This window comes from Pongo pygmaeus, chromosome 23 (genome assembly GCF_028885625.2).
Source record: "Pongo pygmaeus isolate AG05252 chromosome 23, NHGRI_mPonPyg2-v2.0_pri, whole genome shotgun sequence".
NCBI classification, from domain to species: domain Eukaryota; kingdom Metazoa; phylum Chordata; class Mammalia; order Primates; family Hominidae; genus Pongo; species Pongo pygmaeus.
The window spans coordinates 54,502,405-54,514,498 of NC_085931.1; the positions used below are offsets into that span (position 1 = coordinate 54,502,405).

Here is a 12,094-nt window from a genome sequence, read left to right on the forward strand (position 1 = left end):
CCCCACAGAGATATAATGATTTAATGCAATTCCAATACAAATTTCAGCAGAGTTCTTTGTGGAAATTTACCAGACAATGCTAATATTTCCATGGTAAGCCAGGGCTAAGATGAAGGCAGACACTCCTGAGGAAGAGGAACCGGGTGGGAGGTCTTGCCCTGACCAACATCAAGACACTTAAAAGCTAAAGTAACTTAGATACAGAGGTATCAATTCAAGGACAGGGGGAAAAGGAAAGACCAATGGAACAGAATGGAGTCCAGAAAGAAGCCCCACGTCTATGTGGGAACAGGGTACCCAACGGCCTGGGTGTTGCAGGTCAGTGAGGAACTCACAGAATTCAAAAAATGGTGTTGGCAAAACTGTTCGTCCATACGAAAACAATTGTGGATCTGTACTTTCTACAAATGAAAAGAAATTATCTCAGGTGTATTAAAACATAAAGTGAAAATTTAAAAACCTGTAGTAGAGGATATAGGTTAATTTTTTTTCTTTGAGATGGAGTCTCGCTCTGTCAACCAGGCTGGAGTGCAGTGGTGCATTCTCAGCTCACTGCAGCCTCAGCCTCCTGCGTAGCTGGGATTATAGGCATGCAACACCATGCCCAGCTAATTTTTGTATTTTTAGTAGAGACAGGTTTTTGCCATGTTGGCAAGGCTGGTCTTGAACTCCTGACACTCAGATGATCTGCCTGCCTCAGCCTCCCAAAGTGCTGGGATTACAGGTGTGAGCCATTGTGCCCAGCCAGGTTAATATTTTTGTTACCGTGGGATAGGTAAGGATCTCTTAACCACAGCACAAAGTGGAAACTGGCAATAAAAAGATAGATACATTCAGTTACATGAATTCAACTAATGTGGTTTTTTTTTTCTTTCATCAAAGGACACACATACACAGTGACAAAGGATCCAGTCCTCAGACGGCTCCAGGTTCTTCTCCCACGTGATCAGTGGCTGCTCAGTTGTTTTTTCTGGTTTCTCCCCATCTCCTTGACTTCCCAACACCAGGAAGATCCAGAACTCAGCCCTCTCCCAGCTGCACCCCTGCCAGCTCAGGCCATTCTCCATGCATGGGACCTCCAGGGGCCTCTCCTCTGGGCTCCAGTCCTGGCCACCCACCTCCCACTCCACATCGTCCCTTGCACACCCAGCTGTGGTGCTCTCAATCCATCAGGCCCGACGCCAATTCCATCCTCACTTCTTCCACAGCACCCTGCCTCCTCTCTCTGGCCAGTTCCTCATCTTTGCTCCCCCTTTCTCTTCCACACCCCACACCACGAGCACATTCTGTGGGCTCCAACTCTGAGATATTCATGATTCCATCTCTCCTGATCACCTCCCTGGCCTGGGATCACGGCACAGTCACCCCATTGGGTCTGCTCTCCCTGCCTGCTCTGCCCTCGTCTCACCTCCAGGCCACAGGCCACATAGCAGCCAGAGTGATGCTGTTTAGAGCTGAAGTCAATCGCCCTGACAGACAGCCCTTATGCTCAGGGCCCCAGGCCCCTCTTGTCATTGCGAATAAAAGAGAGTACCCCCCTCGGGCTCACAGCCTACTTGGTCCAGCTCCCTGCTCTGACCCCAGCCCACACCGCCTGCCCCCTCCACAGCGCTGGCTTCTTATTCCTCAGACTCCTTCCACGTCGCCTGACCACGCACAATCCTTCTGCCCAGGAAACTCTGCTCCCAACTTCCCCCTACCTGGCGGCCAGGTCTCTACCCCTGCGTGTCACCCTCTCAGGGCGCCTTCTCTGACAACCCTACTCACAAGTGCACCCCTCCCTAGCTCGCTATCCCCTCCCTCTTTCCTGGCTTATTTCCCCTGTGGCATTTATCACCCTAAACACACCAGGCATTTCACTGTTTTGTTCCCTGTGTGAATATCCCTGCAAGAATGGAGGCTCCACAAGGAAAAGGTTTGTCCATGTGCAGCTGGCAGCAGCTTGAACCAGCACACGCACGCCTCCTGCTTCCTGTGTTCCCTCTGCCTGCGCTGCTGTCTCCTGTTTCCTCTTAGAGGCAACTCCCACAAACCCAACACCCTGGCCTCGGGGAAACCCACCCGACCCTTCCGTCCGGGCCAGGCCCCTGCTACGCCCTGTCAGTCTACTGCACGCCCCTTCAGAGCAGGGAGCAGCGCGTCAGGACCTCAGGAGTGCACACCTGGCATTTGGTATGTCTCCTCCTCCCAGGCTTTGAACTCAAAGGAGGCAGGGAGCAAACCCGCCTCAGTGCCCCAGGGCCCAGCATCACCACCCCGTGCGCCATGGGCCCCTGGATGCATGCTGCCTTTGTGCGCTGTCTGCGTCATCAAGACAGACGGTCATGTGCCTAAAAACGTGCACGAGTGTCCCAGGGGGCTTGGCTGGATGATGGAGACTCAAGGTCAGGGAGCCAAGGAGTGAGGGGGTGAGAGGGGCTCCATGGGGGTGTGGTCAGGAAAATGCTGTGCTCTGCATGGAGTCAGGAAGGAGGACTAGGCGTTGAAAGATATGGGCAGGGGCCGGCAGAAGCAGCAGCAAGCTGAGGTGGGGACGGCTGAAGTTCAGCCTGGGTGGAGCGTAGGGCACCTGGAAGAGCCTGGGGGGTACTGTGCATCCCCACTTCACAGAGGGGGACACAAGCTCAGAGAGGCTGGGCACCTCCTCCAGGGTCACACAGCTGGATGAGAGCAGAAGCAGGACTGAAACCTAAGTCCACCTGCCTGAAGGGTTTTGTTTCCTGTGAGCATCATTCTCACTTCCTAGGGGTGTCTGTTTTAGAAATACAGATGTCTAAAATGTTCAGAAGGCTGGGCACAGTGGCTCATGCCTGTCATGAGCCACTTTGGGAGGCCAAGGCAGGTAGATCACCTGAGATCAGGAGTTCAAGACCAGACTAACCAATATGGTGAAACCCTGTCTCTACTAAAAATACAAACATTAATTGGGCATGGTGGCGGGCACCTGTAGTCCCAGTTACTCGAGAGGCTGAGACAGGAGAATTGCTTGAACCCGAGAGGCAGAGGTTGCAGTGAGTCGAGTTCGCACCACTGCACTCCAACCTGCACGACACAGTGAGCCTCTGTCTCAAAAAAAAAAAGTTCAGAAACATTTAGCAGTTCCTTTCCCTAATACATCTGCATATTAAAAGTCCTCAAGCAATCACTGTGGGCTGATCCAAATTGCTTTGCAAAAAGAGGCCCTTGCTGTGGGTCTATTGTCTTAAGCAATACCCAATCAGACCCAGTTCCGACCGCCTTTTATCACGCGCTTTCTGCAGAGCCACGAAGACCCATCCGTTTCCAACTCATGCGCTCTGCAAGTTGCTCTCCTTTCCCGAAAGGTTAATTGCACCAAAGGGTTTCAAAAGATGTGTCACTTCCCGCACTTACAGAGCTCGATAAGTCAAGAAAGCTGGCCCCTCACGTTCGTGACTGTTGGATTTTTTTTTAAAGTAGGAGATAAGCTTTTATAATGTAGATAAACCAAGTCATGAAATATGGAGTTAAGTGTAATTTAATATGGTTGAACTGTCCTGGCATCTTCTGCGAGCTCTTTCAGATAATGGCATGAGGGTCTAGACATGTTAGGAGTACAATGACCCCCATGTCACACTTTACCAGGAACCTCGCCTTCGACCAAGAAGGTCCCCAGCAAAGTAACTCATGCAAGGAGGAAACGCATGGAGCTCTGGGCTTTTGCTGTTGATCAGCCCATCCAGGGGCATTTGCCCCAAGTATAGCACAACCTCTGCTAATCATCCCCCAACGTATTAGACTGGTGCAAAAGTAATTACGGTCTTTACTTTCAATGGCAAAGACCGCAATTACTTTAGCACCAACCTAATATTCGTGCCAGAGTTTGAGGTGCTTGATGAGGACTGTATTGGAGACATGTCAGCTTATTTTTGTTTTTTAAATTTTTTTCCTTCAACTTTTATTTTAGTTTCAAGGGTACATGTGCAAGTTTGTTCCAGAGGTAAATGCGCGGCATGGTGTTTGCTGCACAGATCATCCCATCACCTAGGTATGAAGCCCAGCACCCATTAGCTATCCTTCCTGATGGTCTCCCTCCTCCCCAACCTCAACAGGCCCCAGTGTGTGTTGTTCCCCCATGTGTTCATGTGTTCTCACCATTCAGCTCCCACTTACAAGTGAGAACACGCAGTGTTTGGTTTTCTGTTCCTACGTTAGTTTGCTGAGGATAATGGCTTCTAACTCCATCCATGCCCCTTGCTCCTTTTTTTTTTTTTTTTTTCTTTTTTTGAGACAGAGTCTTGCTCTTTTGCCCAGGCTGGAGTGCAGTGGTGCGATCTCGGCTCACTGCAACCTCTGTCTCCCGGGTTTATGCGATTCTCCTGCCTCAGCCTCCTGAGCAGCTGGGACTACAGATGCGTGCCACCGTGCCCAGCTAATTTTTTTGTATTTTTAGTAGAGACGGGGTTTCACCATATTGGCCAGGCTGGTCTTGAACTCCTGACCTCATGATCTACCCGCCTCAGCCTCCCAAAATGCTGGGATTACAGGCGTGAACTGCTGTGCCTGGCCTCTCATTCCTTTTTATGGCTGCATAGTATTCCATGGTGTAGATGTTCCACATTTTCTTTATCCAGCCTATCACTGATGGGCATGTAGGTTTTTTCCTTGTCTTTGGTATTGTGAAAAGTGCTGCAATATACACACGTGTGTGTATCTTTATAATAGAATGATTTATATTCCTTGGGGTATATACCCAGTAATGGGATGGCTTGGTCATATGGTATTACTGCCTCCAGGTCTTTGAGAAATCACCACAGTGTCATCCAAATGGCTAAACTAACTGACACTCCCAACTTCTACCAACAGTGTAGAAGCATTCCTTTTTCTCTGTAACCTCTCCAGCATCTGTTGTTTTTTGACTTTTAAATAGTAGCCATTCTGACTGGTGTGAGATGGTATCTCATTGTGGTTTTAATTTGCATTTCTCTAATCTCAGTTATGTTGAGCTTTTTTTCATATGTTTGTTGGCTGCACGTAAGAGACATGTCAGCTTATTTTTAGAAAGCCGCGTTTAAAAACAAGTGCTTAATTTGGTTGGGGAAGGGGCTTGATGTGCTGAGGATGGTGAAGTTTTCTTAGTGGACAATTAAAATCAAATTCTCTGTGATGAATGCCAGATATGTCAGCATGTCATTAATTTCTATCTATAATTAGAGTAAAATTTTACTCATTTAGGTGAAATAAAAAAATCTTTATTAGTAAAACCTTGATTACTTGGCCCCATAGAATAATAAATGCAACTCTATTAATTTCAAAGGCTTATTTTCATTTATGCTAAGAGGAGTATTTGCAAATACAGATCTTGCTCAGCTTTGATGTGCGATGGGGCAGGAACATTTGGAAACAGCATTTAATTTTGCTTAGCAAAAATGATCACACAAAAATGCCTGAGAAAGGTGATATTTTAGGAACGTTAAACCTGATAGTCACATTCTTAATGTCTTTACGGAATGCATTCTTGGGGCAGTGAGTTCAGAGCTGTGAGCAGAGCCAGGGGTGACTGCGATGATCACGCTTCCCTGTGAATACTTCTAAGGCCCTACCCTGCAACTCTGACAAAATGAGACAAGAGGTTGTAATGGCCCAATTTTGGAGGCGAAAGAGTGACATTTCCACGCAGTGTCTGCAGGGAACTCCCTGGGCTGAGACTGAGCAGAACCAGGAGGAAGGAGGGAGGCAGAGTTGCTTTGTTAAGTATTTGGGGAACTTATGTTTTAATCTGAATTATTCTCTGGGAATGGGGCATTGATGCATTTGAGAACTAGAGAGGGCTTGCAGCTGTGCATTTTCTGAGTGAAGGGAAATATACTTCTGTAACTGGATCAGTGGTGCTCTGTGCTACTTGGCTGATCAGCCACGGGGCTGCCGAGGACAGTGAAAGGCCGGGGAGTATGGACGCTGTCCATTCAGCAGCACGTACTGAGCACCCACTCAGTACCCTGCACTGCTTTGGCATTTAGGGCACAGCGAGGAACAAAGCAACCTGGGGCACTGCTCCCCTGGTGCTGGTGTTCAGTGTGACTGCGGACGGGAGGCAGGCTGGGCAGGTGCTCTCTTCCCTCCCACAGCTGCCATGGCAAGGCAGACTCTGAGGACGCCATCCCACTAGGAGGTGCTCTTGGCCTTGGAAGGCCATGAAGGGCCAAAGATGCCCAGGGGAGCAGGTTGTCGGAGTCTTTGAGCCACAGAAGAGCTCAGTCCAGTACTCAGGGGAGGAGGCTGGGAAGAAATTCCTTCTGGGGATTCTGTGATAGGGAGGAGGATCTTAGACAGGCAGGACCTGTGTCCAGCCTGTGCACAGTGGAGAGGCCCGCCGGGGGTGGCATGTACCCAGCATGCTTAGAGCAGCAGCCCGGAGCATCCCACACTGCCAGCAGCACCAGGTAGTAGCAAGGAGAAGGAAGGTTGGGGTGGCAGGAGGAACACCAGCCTCCTGCCAAGGTCTGTGACCCTCCAGGCGTGGGGACAGACTGCCCACCCTCTTTGGACCATGTGGAGTCCTAATTAGGGGAAAGGAATCAGGCTGGTGGGAACGGGGGAAAGCAAAATGAAAAAGCGGTAAGCCGCTAAGTCTGCCTTTGTTCATGGTCCAGAACACGTAGTCCTCCTGCACAAATAACAACCTTCCTGCACCCAGCTATCACCATAGAAAAATGCAAGATAGCTAACTGCATCCTTGGTGTTTCCAGTACTGCACAAAACCTTCTTCAGCACCCAGTACAAGCACCATCCTATAAAATCTCCAGCAAACCTTTGTCTCTTTGCAGTCAGCTTTTCTCTTGCTGACTTGCCCCTTGCACCCTTGCAACATATTTTCATACTTTCTCTAATACATCTGCCTTTTTTACCTACAACTGTCTTGGTACATTCTTTTTACTGCCTGCGCAACACTGGCCCCAGATAGTTGCTGCCCATGACAGGCCCAGACCACATTACCTCTGGGATGCTCCAGGGAAGGGAGAAGGAGTGTGGGAGCCGAAGCGGAGTTGAATTTGATTTTAAAGGCAACAGTGACAGTATCTGTACGCTGATGAAAATGGTGTGATTCCTAGTTGTTACATAAACAGAAGGCTCCTGTGAATCTTCAGGAAGATTGAAAAACAAAATAACAAAACTGCAAGCATTTTAAAAATAGAGAACAGTCTTAAACTCTGTACATTCTGGCCAGGGACCGGGCTGACGCTCAGCCGATGGTGTGCAGGGTGAGGACTGACTTGCATTTCTTACCTGTTCATCCGTCAGGATTTGGACGTGGCGATTACAAATGGCCCTAAACTCCTCTCTGGAGATGGTGTTGGTTTTCATGGTGTCAAAATTCTCAAACTCCTGGGTGATGGCATGGTAATGGGAAGTCACTGCTTTGTGGAGGCGAGCCAGGATGTCTCTGTCGGCCATGGCCTTGGGAGAGGTAGGCGGTGGGCCTTTGGGCATTTTCTCAGCCCACTCATCAGCTGTCTGGACAAAATAGAATGGAAATTGACCCATGTGAGAAATAATCAACCACCTCTTGCTCTGAGCTCCTCACCCAGGGCAAGTCGCAGGGAGACCCAGCGTGGTGGGGAGGAGAGGCCAGAAGACAGCTACAGCCTGGAGGTGGGTTCCGGCAGCCTCCAGCCCCAGGTCGGGCCCTGCTGAGCAGAAGCCTGGGTTTCCTGCCATGGGGGATCCAGCGAGTTCCCCATGGGGCAGAGCAGTGGCCCTGGAAGGCTGGGTGGCCAGCACGGAGCCCAGCCCTGGGGAGGGCACACCGTTTACTCTCATCTATTCACGCCTTCAGTCTGTCTTTGGGTTCGATTAACAAACAGTGCGAGCCTTCCCTGAGAGGCCAGGGAATGAACAGGGATTCGCACCCACATGCTTTCATTTCAGGACGCCAGTTTAGTTGATTACTCACAGTGGTCAACATTTGAAACGGGGGCTTTGATGACTGTTGTGCCATTAGACTACAGCTAAATGTTCCTTGAAGCCTGAAACTTTGTGAGACCCACAGGGACTTAATTCTGGGGAATTAAGTGCAGTGGCATCTGCTAAGGGCGACCTCCCCACAGTGGACGCAGGTCCCAGGCCTCGGTTAGCACTCTGCCCCACTCCTTGGGCACTGGAAGTCTGGGGGTTGGGGCATGGTTCAGGTCCTCACGACACTGTCCATGGTACTAAGGAGTCCGGAGGAGGGATGTGCACCTAGCCAGGGCTCAGAAATTTCCTGGGAGGAGGAGGAATTGGCTGTGGAGAAAGAGGGACAGCAGAAGGATTCTTTTACTGATGTGCTGGCAAGAGGGCTGTGGCCAGGTGAGCCGGGAGGGGTCCGCGGAGGGCGGCATCCCACCTTCAGCATCTGCGGATGCTCACTGTGGCAGACACACATGGCAGAGGGAAGAGCCAGCAAGGGAAGTTACTCAGTGAGCAGCAGCGGATGATGACAATTGCAAGGGGCCTTATCCTGGGGCCTGTCAGGAGGAGGCACTGGGGAGACCAGGCTCCACGTTGAAGTCAGGCTTGGGAAACTGGGGCCCAGGGGATGAAGTGAATGGGGCAGCAGAGTCTTGAGCTCCTGCAAAGAGGTAGGGGTCAGGGGTGGGGGGAAATGGGCAGGGCCTGGGAAGCAGCTCTGACATGCATCTACTTGCTGCAATCAGAGAAAGGCTCCCAAAGCCAGGACTGTGGCTGCTGCATCAACAGGGCAGCTCGTGGAGTATGCTGACCTGGAAGGGGTGGGGCTAGAAGATACTCGTGGGAGTCGGGAACAGGTGAGATTCCCAAGGTGACCACACAAGAAAGCTGTTCCTGTACCTGGGTATATTCTGAGATATACTGGGTTTCCCCACATCAAAACCCACCATGGCTGTGAGCTTTGATACCAGCTCCTACCGTGCCCCTCAGTGCCATGCAAAGGGTTTCACCGGAGTATCACTTCTAACCCCTCAACTCCTATTAAAACTTGGTCATGTTTTATTTTAAGCAGCTCCACAGCAATGTATATATTAGATGTTACTGTGTTTTATGACAGAGAAGTCTGCATAATGTATAAAGTCTTTCTTACTTTCTAAAATTGTACCAAATACAGGATGCTGCTGGGAATGTCCTCAGAAATCACGTACACTCAAGCCAAAGCCCACCACATCCTCCACCACGCAAAGGGTAACGGAGCTTCCATACATCTTCATTTGGAGCCATTTGCAAAGTAAATGAATGTCTTTTTTATTTTAGAAAATAAAAGTGATATTGCTGATGCATTTTGAGTATCTTTAGGATTCAGTTGCAAATGCACTTCTCAGATCCAAATACACGAGCATGTCCCTAAGGGATGTTGGCATCAACAGAGTGGAGGAGCCTCTCCTGGACATAGAGCCATACCTCTCAGTCCACCCTTACAGTTTCAGACCTTCAGGGCCTCAGGAAGACAGGGCCTCATGTAAACATTACTGGAAAGAACACAGGTGGATGGAGCCCAGCATGGGAAGATGGGAGTCCTGGGTCTGAGTCTAGACTCTGCCCCTACCCGGCTGTGTGCCCCTCCAATAAGTTGCTTACCCACTTTTTGCTTTGGTTTCCTCATCTATCCAGGAGGAATAAGGGCTCACCCGAGATGATGTATATGAATGTTCTCTGAAAGTATTAAAGCATGAAACTAACTGGAAATACTATGAGTCTAACAACAGATATGGAAGAATTCTAACGAAGTATTATGTGCAACCTTAGGTTAATATGCTCTAAACTTCAGAGGAAATTGAACAGTTTTCTAGAAAAATTCAATTTAATTGAATTAGCAAATAAAGATTCAATTTAAATTGAATTAGAAAAGAAAGTGTTTAAAGTATTAGAAAAGCCTGAATAGACAGGTAACCACAAAAGAAATGAAAAAGGCTGTTAAAAGATCTACCACCTATCATTAAAAAGGTGTCAAGCCCAGATGATTTTAAAGGCAAGTTGTATGGAACCCTTAAGGGATAGACAATTTTTACATTAGTCAAAATATTCCAGAACACAGAAAGAGTCATATTTCAATTATTGTATATTACACAAATACCAAAATATGATAAAGAAAACATGTCAAAAGAAAAAATAAAAGTCAATCTAGTATGGCCATTAGTGCAAAAATTCTGAAATAAAATATTAGAAATATTTAGCATCATATTTAAAAATGACACACCAAGATCAAATATGGTTTATTTCATGGATAAGAATGCAAGAATTGGCAAATCTTTCAATTCCTTACTTTAGTGAAGGCCACATGTCAACAGATAGCAGAGGCATTTGACAAAATTCGGCAGCTATTCCTGATAAAATGGTATAAAATAGAAATAGAATGGGATGGATGAACTATATAGAAATAAAACATTGTAAACATGAGTATTAATCAAAAATTATCTGTAAAGATTATATTAAATGGATGAACTACTAAAGCATTAAAATCAGGAACAAAATAAGCATGCTTTCACTTCTTCTATCCACATTTTTAGAAGTTCCAGCTTTTGAAATAAGACAAGAAAATAAAATCAACATGTAAATGTTGAAAACTGGTATCATTATTTGTGGGTATGACTGTACAGGTAGAAAATCTCAATGGCATTTAGGAAAGTGGCTGGATTCAAGCTAAAAATACAAAAAAGCAATGCCATTCTTTTATGGTCACTGTAAGTAGTTCAGGATTGAGATGTGACAAAAATTCACAATCGCATTAATGACAAAGCAATTGAATACCTCTGGATAAATACCATATGAAAGGTATATATGACACAGGCATACCTCATTTTTTTCTGCACTTCGCTTTATTGTGCTTTGCAGATATTGTGTTTTTTATAAACTGAAGGATCATGGCAACCGTGTGTCAAGCAAGTCTATCAGCGTCATTTTTCCAAAGTAAGTGCTCATATTGTGTCTCCATGTCACAGAGAAACCGTTCATGAAAGAGTCAGTCAATCGATGTGGCAAACTTCAATGTCTTATTTTAAGGAATTGGCAGTGCCACCCCAGCCTTCAGCAGCCATCGACATTGAGGTGGGACCCTCCACTAGCAAAAACATTACAAGAAGATTACTTGCTGAAGGCTCAGAAGATCACCAGCATATTTTTAGTAATAAAGTATTTTTATTAAGCTATGTAATGTTTTTAGACGTAATGCTATCGCACACTTAATAGACTACAGTGTAGTGTAAACATAACTTTTATATGCATCAGTAAATCAAAAAATTCATTGACTCATTTTATTGCGATATTTGCTTTGCTATGGTCTGGAACCAAACCTGCAAAGTCTCTGAGGTATGCCTGTATAAAGAAATCCCATATACATGGGCAAAGACTCCATGACTAAAACACCAAAAGCAATTGCAACAAAAGCCAAAATTGACGAATGGGATCTAATCAAAGTAAAGAGCTTCTGCAGAGCAAAATAAACTATCATCAGAGTGAAAAGGCAACCTACAGAATGGGAGAAAATTTTTGCAGTCTACCCATTGGACAAAGGCCTAATATCCAGAATCTACAAGGAACTTAAACAAATTTACAAGAAAAAAACAACCCCATCCAAAAGTGGGCAAGGGATATGAACAGACACTTCTCAAAAGAAGACATTTATGTGGCCAACAAACATATGAAAAAAAGCTCATCATCACTGGTCATTAGAGAAACGCACATCAAAACCACAATGAGATACCATCTTACGCCAGTTAGAATGGTGATTATTAAAAAGTCAGGAAACAACAGATGCTGGCAAGGCTGTGGAGAAATAGGAATGCTTTTACACGATTGTGGGAGTATAAATTAGTTCAACCATTGTGGAAGACACTGTGGTGATTCCTCAAGGATCTAGAACCAGAAATATCATTTGACCCAGCAATCCCATTACTGGGTATATACCCAAAGGATTATAAATCATTCTACTATAAAGACACATACACATGTATGTTTATTGCGGCACTATTTACAATAGCAAAGACTTGGAACCACCCCAAATGCCCATCAGTGATAGACTGGATAAAGAAAATGTGGCACATACACACCATGGAATACTATGCAGCCATAAAAAAGAATGAGTTCATGTCCTTTGCAGGGATATGGATAAAGCTGGAAGCTATAA

General features: G+C 46.7%; 1 protein-coding gene across 4 annotated transcripts in view; it reads right to left on the reverse strand.

Moving 5' to 3' along the window:
- The window catches only part of EFCAB6 (EF-hand calcium binding domain 6), a 300,279-nt gene that overhangs the window by 21,424 nt on the left and 266,761 nt on the right, over positions 1-12,094 (reverse strand). For all 4 annotated transcript variants that reach the window (XM_063663109.1, XM_054470030.2, XM_054470029.2 and 1 more), the window contains one exon: positions 7,246-7,473. In XM_063663109.1, the coding sequence (XP_063519179.1) occupies positions 7,246-7,473 (228 nt within the window). The remainder of the gene's footprint in view (positions 1-7,245; positions 7,474-12,094) is intronic.